Source organism: Linepithema humile, chromosome 4 (genome assembly GCF_040581485.1).
Source record: "Linepithema humile isolate Giens D197 chromosome 4, Lhum_UNIL_v1.0, whole genome shotgun sequence".
Lineage (NCBI taxonomy): Eukaryota > Metazoa > Arthropoda > Insecta > Hymenoptera > Formicidae > Linepithema > Linepithema humile.
Window position 1 is genome coordinate 20,769,552 of NC_090131.1, and position 19,248 is coordinate 20,788,799.

Sequence of the window (19,248 nt, forward strand, 5' to 3'; positions counted from 1 at the left end):
ATGTTGCAACAGTCGACGAAGGTTTTATAATTATTTATTCGACCATAAACTCTGGCAAGAAAATCTCCAGTATTCTATGAGCGTATTCTATCGAACACAAATCTCATGGCACGCGAAAAAACTAACGATACACACACTGCCAGAATAAATTTTCCCTTCTGACATTGCAATCACTATAAGTATGTGTGTCTTATTCGTCAGAAGTAAAACACGCGATGTATTGCGGTAACGCAATGTAAAGCAAAACAAGTTTATTCATAAAAATTTACTTTTAAATCTGTCATTTACATGCAATAAAGTAATTATAATCGATATTTACATGTGAGAATCGCGGACTCGATTTGACGCGAGAGTCGAAGTAGACGCGTTAGTAACGATTTTTCAGTTTTGGATGTGTGAGGTATATGCATGCAAGAAATAAAAGAGCCGGTGTTTTAGTAATAAAAATTCATAATTCCTCTTCAATTTCGATAAACATCACCTAATACATTTGTCCTTCTTTGTACCATGTCATATGTTTAATCTGTGCACAGAATAGAACGTGCGCGTTCCTTTTTCACGCTCGTACACGGAGAGAACAGTGTGGCGGCGGCAACAATATGTTTATCACATTACATAATTGTGTATTAGCGATTGCGCGTTTAACATTCGTATCAACTATACTAATGTATTTAGTAGCCATGACAATATTATGCTCACGCTAAACGCTCTATCTACTGGCGGTGCTACGCTCTTGCTTAGTTCTCTAAAACATCACACTGGTGTCCCCAGCTGGATCCGGACTTTTAAAAAATATTCGCGTACTTTAGAAAAAGTCTTATTCCACAAATATCAAAAATGTGTTTTCATTGTACATAGTATTTTATATAGTATGTATAAAAAAGAGGTTGCTTCAGCCATCGGTGCAGCGGCAATAGGACTCCCTTACAATCATTTTAATTGCTTTAGCGAGGATTTATTTTACATGCTCGTAAATAAAAATTTGGAAATAATGTTGTTTGCGAGACGACCAATATTGAGATGTGTCGAATATCGATACTTGACAATATCAATATTCATTAGTATATCGCGTGTTCTCGTTGCGACGCCACAATATTTCTCTGCGTATAAGCATGCATATCGCACACATGCCACTGTACATCTAACGCACGTAAAGTTCCGCCTTGTACGTCTCAAGCATACATACATATTGAACATACGCGTGCGAAATGTCACGCAAGCACGCGCGCGTTGATATTATTTATACAATCTAATAATATAACATAACTCTGCGGGATTTTCGTCGCGGCGCGCGTGTGTACACACACCTTCCTACACATATGTATGCTACAGTCGTGTTTGATTAAAACCACAAAACACACACAGCTTCCTCCATCGCACAGCACGATCGTAAAACGAAGTGTAAGTAACGTGCGTTTACATAATTGTACTACGGTAATATTTTAATCGTGATAGGTGGCGATAGTTAGCGATATAGCAGCAGCGGTGGCGAACAGTAATAGCACGGTTGGTTTTCGTCGTCGATGCAGCAACAATTCTTCCTTTTCTTATTCTTTGTTTTTCTCGTATAATATCGCGCTCGTGACGATAGTCACAATATTCGCAGTTGTAATTGTTACAGTATCGACGTATGTATGTACAATGTACACAGTGTAACGCGTATGTTTACCACTCAACAAGATTTACAACGAGCTCCTCTGTCTACACGTGTACGCGTGTGTATGTATATTGAAAATTACATACATAATAATATGCGTACATGTATGTCTCTGTAGGCGTATATTCATCAATTATATCGATCCAGTAATGATCTTCGCCGCCGTAATAAAATTAGTTACTTACATGTAACTCGCACGCTTATAATTGCGCTTCGCATCGCATGGGACACATCAATGCGAATTAATTTTGCATCACTTAAAATATGTGATTCGTAACTGCTAATCTGCTTGATGCAGTCAATTCCGTCAACTAAATGATAAAATCCATTTACACAAATTAGTTGTAGCAGACGAGTTTCTTTTATACATTAATCAAATAAAGATTCTCTATTCCGAGTAATCAATATATTAATTCTATCTAACAATGCGTTAATTGTCCCTTGACGAATACATTAATCGTAAAGTTTCGCTCTCCAGCGAGCGGAAAACTCATAACTTCACTTGGCTTAATTCTAGAGTTTGTTATTATCATTTTATAATTCTCTATAAATTATTTACAGTTCATCCTGCACAACAGAGATACATTTGTTGCGTGTAAATTAATAATTCATCTTCCTTTCACTTATATGTACACATTTGTCGCAAGCATATGCAAAAAAATATCTCTCTGAATTGTGAATAATTCAAGTTTTTTCTTTGGATGCGGCCAAAAATAGATTTAACTAACACGAGTCATAGGTGGGATCTTCTCGATCAAGGATGGTCAATCGTAGCGTACGTTGATTAGACTAAAAAAACATTATCGTTGTTTCGTATACGAGTTGCTTCCGTAAAATAAAAAAATACATGTATATTAGAATTAATAAGAATGAAAATACATTGTCTCCTTGTTAGTATATTACAGTAATTGATAGAGTATGTAAAGGTAATAAAGTATTATCGCCCTAGATTATTCGTATTTCTATATACATCGATAAATGTCATGATTCAGGCGAATGTCTAATCAGCGGCGAATTGACCGATCCTTGTTCCAAAATTATACGATATATTCCTATGATGTAGGTTCATAATTTGTTAAAGATTACTCGATATGCACGTGCAAGAGCATTTTTTTTAATTTAACATTTTTTCTCTCTAAATATATACTGCTTGATCGATACTGATTAAGTTAGTAAAACGCTCTTTCTATCATTTACTATTACATATAGGCAACTAAGTATCTGTACCTGATGGCATTTTCGTATATCGTTTATCAGTTTAATAAGAAAAACGAACAAAAGAAGAAAAAACAAAAAAACAAGAAAACATACATACAAGCCTAATTTTAAGTACGATAAAAATTCCACCAGGTATGCCACTAATTTGTGCTTTATCGATTAAGTGTGTAAGAAAAAAGTACCTTTCTGAGACTTCAAAATAGCAGCCCTATCACAGTGTGGCTCGGAGTGAAGGCGATTTTTATCCGTTTAAGAAAGATCAGAAATACTTATAAAACAGACTCTATTTGCTTAATTTCCTTCTCGGGTGGCTCTAAGGGTGATGGCGCAGTTTCTATTATCTCCGGTATGTCCTCCTCGTTCTCTTCCTCGATATCTTCGTCGATTGGAGTCAATGTATCTAATATCACAGGTTGAGTCTGCAACAAGTAGAATAATTTGTTGATTTATTATTCGCTGTAATACGAACGGAAAGTATTATTTATTAGAAGTTTCACGAATTGTAGGTGTAAAATTTGAAATTGTACTTGTTTAATTAACGCGTGTTACGGTGAATGAAATAATTATACTAGATGTCACAAAATAAATCAAAGTAAACGGACGGAGAATTAATATCGGAAGGGCAGCCTTACCTGCGGTGTAGTGCACCGTTTCATAGCAGGGGCCATGAAACTAGTAACAGTGCTTACAAGGAAGAAAAACCCTGCCATAAAGAACGGGATACTGTAACTTTCCGTCGCATCATAAACAGCGCCCGCTAAGGGTGAACCCACTATAGCGGCAGCTCCTCTGAATAGAATTAAAAGGCCGAAAGCATTCGTTAACTTGTCTAATCCCAGAAGATCCACCAAGATGATCGATGTTAGTGAGATATATCCAGCTGAAATTTCCATCATATAAAAATGCTCAATATTAAATTTTTACAGTCGAGTCTTGCTAGTCAAAACAATAAACGCAGTTGTTAGATAGGTAGATATGTTACGTAGAGTTGCATAGTAGAAATACTTACATATTGCTATTCCGAAAAATATGCTCATGACAATATAAGCGGCATAACTGTGGCAAAATGGCGTAGCAGCTACTGCGACCGTAGATATAATTAAGCAAATGTTGTTCAGTAATAAGGAATCGACTTGCGGAAAGTCCGCAACATATCCACAAGCGACACGGCCTATGGTGTTTGTTATTCCAATGATAGATAGCAAAAATGACGCCGAATTTCTTTCAATTCCCTGAAAAAAAAATCGATATCGTTGAATATATACAGTTGTTGTACGTTGCGCAACAATCTCATAAGTTTAAAAGTAATAATTAAACATGAACGTACGTCTAAGACTGCTGCATCCACCAAGTATACAAAAGGAACGTACAATCCAGCCATACCAAATACATTGCTGATGCCAATTAAAAGGAAAACGGGATCTTTCAACAACGACATATCCATCATGGTTGCCAGAGCTTCCTTAAACGAGTCGGGTAATACCAAGCAAGGGCACAAAGGTTCTAAAATTAAAATTTTTCTTATTTCTTATTCTGAAATTTAGCAATATCGATTAAGTTATGTCAAAGAAGATATATTTATACATACGTTGTGGCGCTTTTTCAATATCAACATCTTTCATGTCACCGCGTACGGATTTCGGGATGGATATAACGCTCTGACGGTAATTAGCGAGGGATTTCTGGCTTTGGTATTCTGGTAAATTGACTACGCTACCACTGTAGAAAATATCTTTTCTCGACAAGGGACGGACCATCATTGGTTTCTCCTTTGGGATGCTAGTTTTACTGGTAGTAAAAGTAATACTCTCACCATCCTAGAATAAACAAAGGTCGCGCGATATAGAATATGTAATATGAATTTAAAGTCGTCACGTTTGACGAAATATTCGAATCTGTAAATCACTTACGTCAACTTCAGCGTTATTATTTCGCGATCCCAACATACTGCTCGTGGAAAGTCTCAAGTGCAGACTCTTCCGGATATCTCCATTAGAATTAAGCGTTGTCCTAGAGTTCTTTATTGCACTAAGGCTAGGCTTGTAGCGCTCGCTGGTACTCGTTTTACGGATCCTATCAAAGAATGGCACAGAGCCGTTTTTAGGCAAACCTTGAACGTGGGTCGTGAAAGCCGGCTGCGATGCGTTCCTGGGGATTATCGTCTTGTTAAATTCGTTCTCAGGCTTCTCCGCGTCCTTCGCGTCTTTGGTTTCGTCGATATTCTTCTTGCTTTTAGATTTATTGGAAATATTCTTCAAGTCCATGCTGCCGCTGTCGCTGGTATGTCCACTGGAAGAGTGCTCTTGCACCTTCACTTCGGATATAGTGGGAAGGGTTGGCACCGTTGGAACTGGTGTTAAAGGAGTTCCTTTAATGTTACGGGTATTCAATGAAGTTACACACCCTATCTCATTTCGATACACAAAGAACGTACGTGCCAGTGAAAATTGTACAAGTCATATATTTGGATTTTCAAATAAAGCCTTGCTGTGTGATTTTATTTGCTTGTTGATAATTTATAATTTTATTTATGAATTTATTTTTCCCGTATTTAAAAAATGTTGATATTACTATTGAAACCTGCCTACGCATATTGGTTTTCAGATAACACAATATAGTATTTCAAAAGGAAGCCGGCACGTTAAAGCATACGTCCCACTGTGTCGGCTTTCCCTCTCGTAAAACCCATGTGGGGTTTATTACCGAACAAAGAAATGGCAAACAGTTTAAGTTATCTTAATGCCCACAGCGCCGCGGGGGGCTTTATTTCACTGACCATAACCGAAATATTTTTACTTCATTCTCTAATAGTATTAATACAAGTGTTACAATTGTATAAAACAAAGATTAACTATTAATTTTTTTATATTTGTGACTTGTATCGCTCAAATAATCATCGGAATATATTCAAAGCGTTATCGATCACCGACGAGTTTCTTACCAGGCACTAATTGGTCTAAGTTGAAGCTGGAATGAACACCGGGATCAATATTAATGGGCATTTTCATTCTCTTTTCCATCGATCCGTCCGGAAGTTGTACCATAAAGTAGGAACCACCGATACTGCCCCGTTCCATTTGAAACCTCTTTTCCTCGGCCATTCTTTGCAACAATGGCTTAACAGAAGAAGTTTTCGGATATTCCAGTGGTCTCATCATAGCGCCAAACACCTAAAAATCATCTATTAGAATTATCAGATATACGAGATGTGCCGTCTCGAGTAATCTCGTAAAGTGTTGTATTATCCGGCAGCGAAAGCAGCAAGCTTGAGAAATTTCTTGTTTACTTACTGCACAATTTAAGATGAGACCAGCCAGAATTAAATTTGCTCCCTTCCAGCTGTACGCCTCCAGCAACATAGTCGCGAGAGGCGCGAACGCGAACGTTCCGAATCCCGAACCGCATACCGCAATGCCGGTGGCCAAGGATCTTTTGGTTTCAAAGTAATAGCCTACGCAAACTACTGCGGGTAGATATATTAAACCGAATCCAATCCCTATAAGAACGTAAAGACGTCAAGAATTCGAAATTGGCGAAGCGCAAAGGTCACAAGTGCTGCGAATGTGATTTTATTTATTACCTCCCATAATTCCGTAAGTCATCATAAGCGTATTTACATTGTCCGAAAACGTTGAAAGTACAAATGCGGCAGCGCCTAAGAAACTTCCTGCCATACATACTGCTCTGCAGCCATATTTATTTGTTAAAGCACTGACAACGGGACCTGCGAGGAGGAGAATACCGGCAAAATTAATATATCAATATTAATATATATCCACAAGATATCCCATTAAAATCAATCCGTTCCAATAACTTCGAAACTATTAGTGATATCGAAAAATATTTCATTTTCTATTGAGATAGAATACATATTGATTGAAAGATGAGATTTTTCTCGAACTTTGATATATTAAATATTTTAATAATTATACAAATATCGATTTTTAAACGAGTTTTACTAAGAAAAGATTAAATTTCTCATTATTAAAATATTTTTATTTTATCTTATCTTATCATTAAATATTTTCCAATAATAATGCATTTTATTTTCTGAAAGAAAATTTCAAAGATATCTGTTCATATCTTACCAGCACTAAGGTACATTCCAGACAGCAACGAGCCAACCCAAGCAGTCTTGCCTTTTCCCTCCCCAAAGTACTTAACGAATTCTCCAAGAAATACACCGAACGTGTAGGCGATACCATCTACTATCATATTACACATAAACGAGGCAAATACCACCACCCAACCATAACCACCGTCTGGGGGAGGTGGTATATCGTGATATTCGCAAAGCGAGCCTCCCTCATCTTCTGGCGAGGCTTCATCGCCACCCGCTGCATCGGTCCCCGTTAATCTCGATTGTTCTTCTACAGAATATTCGCTCTCCGTCTGAAAAGAAAACAATATAACGTGATAATAATCCGTTATTTTTTGTACAAATTTATAAAATACATAGCGCCGCCGCTGCATCGATGCGACGACGAAAACGATACAAAGAAAAATATTTGCAAGTAAAAAAAATAGTAGATATTAATTTTAGCTGTTTATTTTTTGCTCATATTTTATGTTATAATTTTTCTTGTCTTATTTTGCATTTATATTGTTAACATACGACACGTTTGATTATTACATGTACGATTTATATGCATTCCTTACTGCGCATGCAATTCAAGCTTTTCAGATTGTAATAATTTAATGCAGTATTAGAGAAATGTATGATAACCGTGTGTATACCATATGGCAACATGGTGACATACATCTGGATTTTACTGGCATATACTGCTAATAGTTTTATAGAAAAAACAACAAAACAAATCTATGTAATTAAGGATTATTTTATATCCTGCAGCGTGAATGCGTGATACTCGCCTTGAGTAAGATTTGCCGTTCACCTTGAATGTTCTAGGAAAATGTCTCTTTTCGTGTCAATACGCAAACAAGTACTTATTTTCTAATCACATTTACGAAATAAAAACAATTTTTTATCATTTATATTGCACGCATATGCATCATTTTTCCAAGAAAAATGCTAATAACTTAAAATTGGCGAAAGCAAAATTTATTATTATTATTATCATTCCATAACAAATTTATGTTTTTCTCGTTAGGGTTCTTCTTCTTCTCACATCATGTATTGTCGAAGTTTTTTAGACATGTATTGTAATGTAACACATGTTCTTACAGAACATTCTATGTACAGATGTCTAAAAAAATTTGACAATACATACAATACATGATGTGAGAAGAAGAAGAACCCTAACGAGAAACACATAAATTTGTTACGGAATAATTCTGTAAAAACATGTGTTACATTACATGTAAAAATACGCGTTACATTACAATACATGTCTAAAAAAATTTCAAAGAAAAAAGACATTAAAAGAAAGAGAAATAACTCTCGAGTCTCATTAGGAGAAGAGAAATTTGCGAGGATTTGCACACATATAAAATACTTGTCTATAATTTCTAAATCTTGTATTCTCTTTCTTCTATTTTTCACATGTGTTACATTATAATACATGTCTAAAAAAATTCCAAAGAAAAGGCATTAAAAAAAGCAAGAGAAATAATTTTGATTCTCATTACGAGAGGAGAAATCCGAGAATTTGCACGCATGCAAAATCGTGTGCTCGACGATTTTGTTAATCTGACAAGGATGAACACCAGTTTTGAAATTATCACGGTAACGTTAGAATGGAGTGTCGCGTGTTATAGGGTGATCTCATAACGCAAACGCTAGCATAGATATTAAATAGCTATCATGATTTAATCTCTAAGACTACTCTCTAGTCAAGGTGATATATCGCTCATATAGAATGCAACGTTAAGATCGGATAAAGAGACGGTTGTCAAGCTACATTTTCCGCAAATGTGATTAAACGTTAAATTTTTATCATGCGATTCATCAATGACATCTTGAATTAGTCGGTAAACTTTTAAAATATATTTTCTTATATGACACATATATATATAAAATGTAATATTTTCTAGAATATTATTTATTATTAAAATTGCTAACAGCTACCCAAGTGTCAAAAGCTTTAAAGAAAAATACAATTTCAAAGGATGGTTTGCAAAACATGCTTTCGAGATTTTATTCTATCGATTTTTATGAGAGTTTCAGCCTGTTTTATTGAAGCTGCGCAATTATAATTAGATATGTTGTTCTTTGATGTTATCTCATATGACTTAATCTGATACTGTCGATTCACTGAAGTATTCACTCTGATAATTACGTGCAATTATCTACTATCTTTTTTATATGTGATAAAAAAACAGCTTATTAATATCAAGATATTAATACTAAGATAATCTAGAGGGGAAATATCGAGCCACGCCCACGCGATGCAACTAATCGGCGACATTTCAGCAGGTGTTGGTTACGTTAATTACACGAGGTTATTGAGCCATGAGAATCAATGAAAGCAAACAATACTAGAATGAACAATTAAAGTAAATAAACATATAATTCTTTTGATTATTAATAAATAATGTTAGCAGAATAATCTTTGCTAACTTGTACTCTTGTCAAATTGTTCTAAATGCTTTCCTAATTTACTTGATACGAAAAATGATCAAAAGTCATACAGAATCTCAACTGATATTTTCTGAAAATAATTTTTCATAGATAGTTGCATCATTGTTGCGCGTTATTTTCTTCTAATCTCATCGCGAGGCGCAGAATCATTACGATCCATTATTATGAATTTGGATCAACGACCTCGACTACTGTGAAGACGAATTTAAATGCAACGCGCGCGCGCATGACTTGGCCGAACAGAAGGTCACAGCTGATCAGCTGATCGCGCGCTGTCATTCTGATCGCGCCACACTACAACGAGAGGCGTAAAGCTTTCCGCGAGAGAATCGAGCACGACCTTGTCGTTTTCAGCACAGTATTAGCGTCATGCATGCATGCATACGCACCATTGTAATGCGTACACAAAATGCGTACGACAGTGCGTGCGAATACAACGGCGTAACCTCTCCTCACGGACGACGATCAGCCGCCTTGACAGCCAAGGCTAAGTCACGCGAGTTGCCTTCTCAGAAAAAGATACGCGCCAATAATTATAGATGACGTATAAAGACTGATCATCATCCGGCACGGCGCAAATGCTTCTGTTGAGCTGAGAGACGTTATAAAATGCATGCGAATTATTGGAGCAACTGTTTGAAATACGTGGAATTGCGTTGATAACGCTCAGTAACATAATAAAATAGAAATAAATTGAATGTTATGAACTTCCTGTTATTACTTTGGATGCAGCATTTACAAGGAATTTTTCATTAGTCACAAAGTCTAATCGTCTGATATTTAAATATTTATACTCGAATGCAAAAAAATCTACGAGATATTTTTAAACACGTATATAAGAGACATTTTATTTTTTCCTACAGACTTTCAATCTTTGGAATTTTTGTTTTACACATATATAACAATTATTGGCTACCTCGCTATTTGACAATACACAAAATTACGTAGAAAACGAGATCACAATTTTCAATAACGACAAAACGGAGCAGAAAAGAATAAGAGGAGAAAGAAAAAAGAAAAGAAGGAAAAGAGAAAGGAAGGTGGAACGGATCTGCGCTTATAACCGACAACACCATGCGGCCATGCTTTTGCTCATATGCAAAACATACCGAACTGATCTTGCGGACGCGACGCGAGCCGTACTGCGACTTGTTGAGCGATATGCGCGACATTCTATGACCGCCTTAAACCGTCAGCCGCTCTTCTCTCTCTCCAGCACTCTCTCTTTCTCGCCTCCTCTTCTTTTTGCACTCGCTCGCAATGTAACCGCGTTCTATTTTTGAGCGCGCTCGAAGCGACGCGAGCGAGTCAGCGCGCTCTCTTCGTTCACGAAGACTTTATCTCAATAGGTTCTCTGTTCGTCTCTATCGCCCGTGTTTCCACACTTTTCCACTCTCTATCACTACACTCTCCTTCCAACCCGCCGATCCACCCGTCGACAGTCACTCGTCGTAGTCTGCTGCCATGTCGACTACGACCGCACTGTCTGGCGCGCTCGTGTCGTCGGCACTCGCTTAGCGCACTGCCATCGCACACAGCGCAACGCCGCGCCGGCACCCGACAACTCGTCGTTGAATCAAAGGTGGTGGGAGAACGTTCTCCAAGGAAAACACCCTGCAAGAGAGGAGATGATGCCCTCGATACAACAGCACGGATACAATAATTTTTTCAATATCTTTTGATTTTTCACATCTCGGATCTTTCTCTTTGAAAATTATTGATTAATTTTGTCTCTCGCATTACAGGAATTCTAATTGCAATATTTTACTCCAATGTTTTAAATCTGAATTTAAGGTTTTTTTCTTTAGAAATTACTGTGGGTTTTATAAATTTTTTATTCCGTAACTTCAATGTCATATTTCAATCACTTTCTCTTCTCAAAGTCGTGCTCCAGTTTTCTTTTTTCAAGTATTTTTTATCGATCTCTTTCTTTCCTCCAAAACGTGCTCGAAGTGTTCATTTTTTCAAATACTTTTTGTCGATTACTTTATTCTCTACAGATTAACTTTTATTTAACTTTCTCCTCCTAAAGAAATTTTCTTTCATTATTGAAATTATTCTTTTTGTTGACGATATTTTTCAATGATAGATTATAACCATTACATGATTGATATCTTTCACAAAATTTGTTTCCCTTCTATTTCTTCGAAGGTTAAATTCTCGGAATTAATGAAGCGGAGTTAATTTCTCTCGGCAAAAAGAAACGGCAATTGACATCCATAAAGTCAACGACAATGTTTTCTCTTGAAATGCGCACGTGCGGAATGACTCACGTGTGCGAACAATACGATGAACGTTCTATCTAGTGTCTCTTGTTTTTGTCACGTTTTGTCACGTCCATGGATATAATATGGCACTTCTGTTCAAGGTGCTCGGGTTCTTGAACCCATCACTTGTGTCAGCGGATCAATTGAATGATTGTGAATCTATCTCGTTGAGAAATGCACAAAAATTTTCACAACGTACTTAACGTTTCCTCATCTTGTTTTGGCTGCTTTCAATTTGTATTTAAATGATAGAATACTGATGACAATTCATCGCGAACACTATTAGATTTTTAAAATTCAGTAAATCTTTCCACAAGAAAATTCGAGAAAAAAAACTGAGACACTCGAAGAAACTTAGGAAAACAAATATATAAAAAGAAGAACGTTTGTGAAGAACGTTCAATGTGAAGAACTCAAAGTCATACTGTCATCCAAAACGAATGGTGACGTTTCGATCTTAGCAACATGTAAAAAAAGTAAATAACAAAATAAATAAATTACATTATGCATTTAATTCATTCAGTTTTTATGTGTAAGTCGATTTCCGTCAGTTTTGTCTTCAGGATAGAGTTGATATTAAAAATCCGCCGTTTTTTACTTGATTCTGATATTTGCTTCAAACTTTCTGCGCAAAACAGTTGAGTCTCTCTTTCTCTCTCTCTTTCGAAGTGGATCTGGACACACCCACGGTTTTAATTATAGGCAACTAGTACCTTTTTCCGACCAACCGGACTTTCCCGAGAATCAGAATGACAGTTTGCACACACAGTCGAGAACAAGCACTCTGACCGGAGAAGCGCTATATCGAGGATATCCGCGTAGATTCTATTTATACTTGAGAACGCGCGGCGATTCTCGAAGCTTGTCGAACTTTGGCGAACAAAGCGTGGTTTGCTCTTTTCTATGTTATACATTCTCTAAATTGAGATTGATCTCCTTTAATTTATATGAGAAGAAAAAGAGGAGGAAAGCGAACATTCATGACGAACAACACGAGCACTGACATCGACATCGAAATTTTAATTTAATAATCGACGATAAATGAATTTTTTATAGCGAATGGCAGCGAACCTTGCGATGAATACTTTAATATTCAATACGCGTTGCTGAATTAAAGTAAAATTAAATGAATTTTTCAAGAAGAATTATATATCCAGATTGACGGAAATGTTGTACGTAGTGCAATGTGATGTTTTGAAATGAGTTGAAGGTAAACGAGCTTCGCGATGAACGTCTCGCAGGTCGCTATGCATGTTGATTTGTTAAAGTATGATTTTCCAAAAGGAAATATATATTCACGTTGACAGGAATGCGATCGATCTCGTGAACGAGACGGAGCGCATAGTCCTCGTAACGTAACACTACGCGAAGCTTATCTACGTGGTGTACTGATGTGTACACAGCACCTCTTTCGCGCGCGCATGCATCCCCACTCGAATAAAATTGCGTGATGCGTCACGGTGTCAAGGGACGCACGCGTCATTCGCGCTGCTTCAAGAGAAGGGGTTTCTTTGCAGGAACGTTTTGCTTTGTTTCAAAACCCTAAGACACATTTTTTAACCTTACAGCGTTTATATATGTTGCCTACACTATAATTAAACCGTTGAAATCACATGTTTGATAATTTTTATTAAAGTCAGTTTTTTATATATTATTTTTTCTATATAAAATATTTTCATATTAATAATATATATTAATATATACAACGTATAATATATATTAATATATACAACGGTTATTTCAAACATTCCATCGATTTCAAAGTCTTATAATCTTAGGAATTGAAAAACTTAGAAATTGAAGAAGTGCGACAAATAGAAATTTTTCTCTTGTTTTTCAAGCGGAGTAAAGCCTTAAGCTTCCTCCACTCTTCTTACAATTGTGAGTTCTTCAATCGAATCAGAAATGGAACTTACGACAAAATATTCGAGAGGCTGGTCCGCCAAATCGGCCATAGCCCGTATCGTAATACAATAAGTCCGTTTCCCTCGGAATGCCCAACCGCCGTGATGAAAATCACGGCGAGAGAACGCTCATTCGCGACGCCGGCTTTATCAACGAATGTAGACCTCGCACGAGTGAAAATAATAACGGAACAATGTTAAAAGTTAGCTCGAGCGCGACAGCGAGCTTCGGTCACGTGAAACACTGTGCGGCCGCGCAGAGCGATGCTCATGTGGCTGATGACGCTTATGAATTAATTAGATAATAACCAGCGACAATTAGAGTCGAAGGCAGGAACGCATGAGAACACCATCTGCTTCTCATCTTCGCGGAAAGGTTTCGCAAAGCAACTTAACAGCGCGAACAAAGAGACGAGTAAATTTATAATAACAAATTCTACTACAATTCTGTGTTAATACTTAATGGAAATCCATTTTCCAGATATTGCAACTTTCATAAACCTGCAAAATTAATTATTGATCAGTTATGTTATTTAATTCTTTGAATTTTAAATTAATAAAATTTAATAGAACTTCGAGGGAAGAGAAAAACTTAAATGATATTTTCGTATTATTCCTCGTCTATTTTTCGAAAAAAAATTTCAGGATATTTCATGATAATCATATTTGTACGGCAAAATTTAAATATGTATTACATATCGCAAAAAAAGATGACGATTCCAAGAAAACAATTTCAACATTAGTCGTTTATCGGCCTGGTAATTTGTTCAAAACGATTATAAGATTGATAAAAATTGAAGTGGCTATTCTAAATGATAAAGTAAAGATCAATCACTACACAAATGCCGCGAGTTATCATCTGTTGCTGCATTTGTTTCTGGCGTAAATTATTTAATCGCAAGCTCATTAATATTGTCTGTTTACGATATTCAGAATTGCAGTCAAAAAGGAAAGGTAACGTTTTCAGATACGCACTCGAGCAATCACATTATTATTGTTTGTATATGTGCTCTAATTACTGGAACTTTATTGGATTGCGCTACCGCCTCTTGATAGTGAGGTCTGTGCTTCCGCACTGCATTCTCGGACGCAAACAATTGCGACTATATATATTCGATTACATTTGACTATACGCAGTCATCGCGGAAGACTTACGTCATAAAATAAAAAATTGTTCAAGAGAAAGCTATAAGAAACAAAACAAGATCTCAGTACATTAACTTTAAATAATTAAATTTTTTATATAAATCTAGCTTTATTAACATTCTTTATACTTATAGAACGTATAATTTTTGTGTTATACATAATGATAAACTTTAAATTCTTCAATTTTCGTCATGTGTAATATTTTTTTTACGTAATCGAAAACGTATCAATCACGGAGTTATTAACGTGATAGAGAATTTAATCGACGAAAAATAATTGAAAACAGAAACACGATTTAATATCTGTTGGTGAATTTGAGTCGCGGATTCGAGGTGTGTTCGACATCGATAGAAGATGATAACGAGTTCAATAAACACTCAAAAGATAAGATGTTCGCACACAGAAAAGTAGATCTTGATCTCTCAAGCCTATCTGATGAGTGTGTTAGAAATCGTTGTGTGATAAAAGTCAGTTCGGGAAATGGCGGCTTCGTCTCGAGTCGTTTTTGCGATTACAGAATTGAACATTTTGAAAGAAAGACAGCGATAAAAATATTTAATATAATAGAATAATAAGAAAAATGCTATGAAAGAGAACATACGCGTGCGGAAACGATGCTGCGCATATATCGTTGTCCGCAATAAATATCGTGTTTTCGTCGTGTACTGCAACATCGCATTATCAATTTCCTCGCCAACCTACAATTCACTTTCACTCGGGTATTTCGTCGTTACTCGGCATTGCTGTTACGCAGATTTTTGTCATTCCCGAGAAGATCGATTGACAAAAAATCGTTAAAAAAACGGCGAGAAAAAACTTAATTAAAAAGACAATAAATTGATAGGTTGCTCTCTTTCCGAAAATTGTTTATCGTTTTCGACTAATGTTTAGTTGAGTAATGGAATGCCATGTGACGTTTTCGTGATTGTCTTTAATACGTTTGCAAACTTTTCAAACCAAACTTTAATTACTCTAAAAACAGAGAATCATTTTTTCTATGAATTTTATTTTAAAGTATTAAATATTTTATACTCGGGTGATTTTTCGATTCTACTACATTCATCAGACGATTTATGCGTGCGTAAATTATCTGGAAATGCATATCTGTTTAGCGGATATATTAGCGACGAATGAATCATATCGCGAAATGTCGAGTCGCTGTAAAACAATACGATTGCAAATATAAGTAAGCTCAACGTGAAATCACAACGATGAAGAAATTTAATTCGAAGTTGATTTGACAATATTTCTGTGATATTTTTATAATTATTATATTTATACTAATTATTATTAAATCTATTTAATATCGAGTATTGGGAAACCGCACCGAATGACTTTTGTACAAACTTTTCTTTGAAGATTCATGAAGCATTGATAAAAGATCTGGAGCATAAAATGCACAGGAATCACAAAATTTTGTGCACAAACAGAAAAATTAATTATATCAATGGAATAATTATATGCCGCTACTATATGAAATGTTAATTGTTAATTGAAATGTATTTTTCTGCGGTAAAAAGAAAGAAAGAAAATTGAATACGCCCACAGAGCAATCACGTGCTATCGTTTCGCTATCGGTTCGATTCGAATTTTTGCTAACGCTGCGGAGAACATGCTCGAGAACACGCTGGCAAACACGTGGGATATCATTCTTTACGGAACTCGACATAGTTTGCAAAAGAAGAATGATGCGGTGAAATTGAAAACGTTACTTTCGCTGTATCATTATAAATTCTCTAAATGGAAAATGTGGAATCACACGTCAGTCTTCTGTTATCGCTATCGCGGAATTTTTTCCGATATTAACAAACATCATTAAAAATGTTCGGAATATGCCGTTGTAACATTAGTTCTAATGATATTTATATTTTGACTATCAGGATTTGAAATGATAAAAGGTGATTTGAAATTTTTATGTCATTGACATAGGACAATAATCTCATTGTTTAAATACGATAATAGAAATGTAAAAATGGGAAAAGCCGAATTGTCTGTATTTATTTCCTATAAAAAATTGAATTTGTCGTCATATTATGTCAGTTTCGGAGTTTTAAAAACATAACAGTTGTTATTCTTCAAATGCTTATCATTATGTAATAATATTTAAAAATAAATTTTATATTTTTTCTATAAATAGATGTCATTAATGTATGATGACACGATATTATTTAACAACGCTTACAATATCTTTTTAGGCAACATTGAGTATATTTCCGTGACAAATCGAACGCAAACTCACATTTGCTAAGGTAATTTTGTGCTACCGTAATACTTACCTTATTTTTAGGCGACATTGTGAAATGGTGGTTCTTTGCTCTTTCTCAATGGAAGGCGAATGCACCCTCGTGTGCAAGCGACCGGTGAGAGCGAGAGCGAGAAGATGCAAAGCCGCGGCACCTGATCCGCGACACGGAAAAGCGTCGGGAGCAGGCTATAACTCGGCGCGAAACGCGAGCAATACGCGCGATTAAAAGCGCTCGCTCGTGGCTGCTCAACCACCGGCTGACTTAATCGCGTGGACACAGGACGCGTTGAACATGTCCATCCGATTCCCCACTCTCGGGGAACTCCGCATCTCGCCGCGCTCGTCCCCGTATCGTGTTTTGCTCCGCATGTGTATGTCCTGCGTCTTCCCTTCGCCCCTCTCGCAAACTTCTCGTCATCATCCTCCTCTTCCCCCTTTCTCTCTTTCTCTCTTTCTTTCTCTTTTTCTCTCGCTGCCGTTTGCACTTTGTCGCATCTTTAAACGCGGTCGGCGGTGCATTACTCATGCGTTTGTGCGCGCGAACAAAAGCGGTAAACCGCCTGGCGGCGAGTACAAAGTTCTGCGTAATCTCGCGTGCGTGCGATACATTTTTCGTACATGCGTATCTACAGCGCGCATTTGAAATTGACGAGCTTTAGGCAATGATCTCTCGCTCTCCCCCTTGTCTCTCTCTCTTGATTACGTCACGCAAGATTATTTGATCACCACGTGCGAACAATCGGTGGTAATTGAGTCGCAGATATAGGAGCTTTAATTCCCCATAATATGTATATGTATATACGTCTTAGAATACTAAAAAGTGATGTAATCCTTGATCTCTTTGAAAAATAAATAATATATAAATTATAAAATAGTAATAAAACGATATACATTTTTATTAAGCAAAGATCTATTGAAAAGTCAACTATTAATGGCATTTGCCATTGAACAATGTAACAAAAATAGAATATTTTCTATATGTGTTATTTTCTCTATTTGCGCGTCGATTTGCTCTTATCGCAGTACTGTCGAAGCGTGCAAAATTTCAAAGCATCATAAAACCTGAGTTAGATTACGAAACAATTTGCGATAAACGTAATAATTTCAAGGAAGTGGCAAAAATTTCGTGATTAACGAAAAAAGAATCGAGGGTTTATCGTTACAATTTTTATCAATGCTTCATACGTGATCCACTTAGACTTTCATATTCTTATTATTGGGTATGTTACATATGTAACACTAGTATTTTTCTAACACGAATGCATTGCATTAACCACGATGTTATCTTAATACGAAATAAACCGTAACTTGACATGCTTTGAGGAAATTAGATGATTTCTCCGATGTGACATTTGCGAAGGCATTTGCAAGAAATGCAAATGTTACTTATGCGTAAAATATATTATTTTGTGTACTGGTTTAACTCCTTCATTAAGGATTCATTCATAAAGATTCATTAAGAATTGAGACGTTCGCAATAAAAGCAAAATTGTAAGTGAATAATCGATTAAAATTTCTCACCATGTTGCTGTGATATTATTATGTTTTGCGCTGACTAATATAGAAATGATGAATCAGAACATGTTATAATGTGTCATAACTACAATGTCTTTCTACTTTGGCTCTGTTGACTTGTTGAATAATCGATTTTGAAAAAAGAAAAGCTTTTTGTTGAGAAAATGAAATATCATCCGAAGAATCAAACTTAGCCTGAATTAGAGAGAGTATAACGAAAAAAACGCATGACACTTACGACATTGTTCGCCAGGATCATTGGCTTCGGGTGAATTTGCAGGCCGTCGTCGTCGCCAATCTGCTCGCCGATTTGCTCGCGGCTGCTGGTGGGGCCCATTTCAACGTTACAGTACCTCCTAAATGATGAAGGTCTGATTTCCACTTGAACTCTTTGTTAAAATTGAGGCGTCAACGGCACCTAAATCGATCGACCGATTTCTTGGACGATCAACACAACGACACCAGGTTAGCGCAATCCAGCGAAAGTTTACGATGCTTCCATCGGCTTTGGTTTAGCAAAAATTCTATGGCAATCAGCCTTGTTAGCCACGTCTATGTCCATTTGTTTCACAAGAGCGATCAAATACTCGATTTCTTCTCTTTTCTCTTTCTTATTCTTTAGTTTTTATTTAACGTGTTTAAATAATTTTGTTTTATTTCGCCGTATGTGAAATATATTAGTGTTTAGTGTCTTCTCCTTCAATTGCACCTTTAATTGAATAAATGTCAGTCAAAAATGTATAGATAATCACTCA

The 19,248-nt window shown here is 36.2% G+C and overlaps 2 protein-coding genes across 12 annotated transcripts in view; one reads left to right on the forward strand and one right to left on the reverse strand.

Annotated features, from left to right (window-relative positions):
* Window positions 1-19,248, forward strand: part of LOC105667715 (gamma-aminobutyric acid receptor alpha-like) — a 93,673-nt gene that overhangs the window by 44,996 nt on the left and 29,429 nt on the right. Inside the window, exon 1 of one of the 6 annotated variants that reach the window (XM_067353424.1) lies at window positions 18,817-18,958. The exons of the other annotated variants lie outside the window; for them this stretch is intronic. The gene's annotated coding sequence lies outside the window, so the exon portion shown is untranslated. Of the gene's footprint in view, window positions 1-18,816; window positions 18,959-19,248 lie in introns of those variants that run through there. 6 annotated transcript variants of the gene reach the window in all.
* On the reverse strand, window positions 433-18,867 carry LOC105667650 (monocarboxylate transporter 9). 6 transcript variants are annotated; one of them, XM_012359591.2, is made up of 12 exons: window positions 10,526-11,994; window positions 7,748-7,780; window positions 6,964-7,267; window positions 6,456-6,599; window positions 6,166-6,371; window positions 5,817-6,045; window positions 4,786-5,243; window positions 4,464-4,692; window positions 4,203-4,378; window positions 3,885-4,107; window positions 3,508-3,755; window positions 433-3,294 (listed from the first exon to the last, which is right to left on the reverse strand). In XM_012359591.2, the coding sequence occupies exons 1-12, from the start codon at window positions 10,586-10,588 to the stop codon at window positions 3,145-3,147; spliced, it is 2,463 nt and encodes an 820-aa protein (XP_012215014.1). In that variant the 5' UTR covers window positions 10,589-11,994; the 3' UTR covers window positions 433-3,144. The 6 variants fall into 6 exon arrangements, with proteins under 6 accessions (XP_012215014.1, XP_012215022.1, XP_012215004.1 ...); XM_012359599.2 differs by lacking the exons at window positions 7,748-7,780; window positions 10,526-11,994 and adding an exon at window positions 18,732-18,867 and having other exon boundaries at window positions 4,786-5,225; XM_012359581.2 differs by lacking the exons at window positions 7,748-7,780; window positions 10,526-11,994 and adding an exon at window positions 18,732-18,867.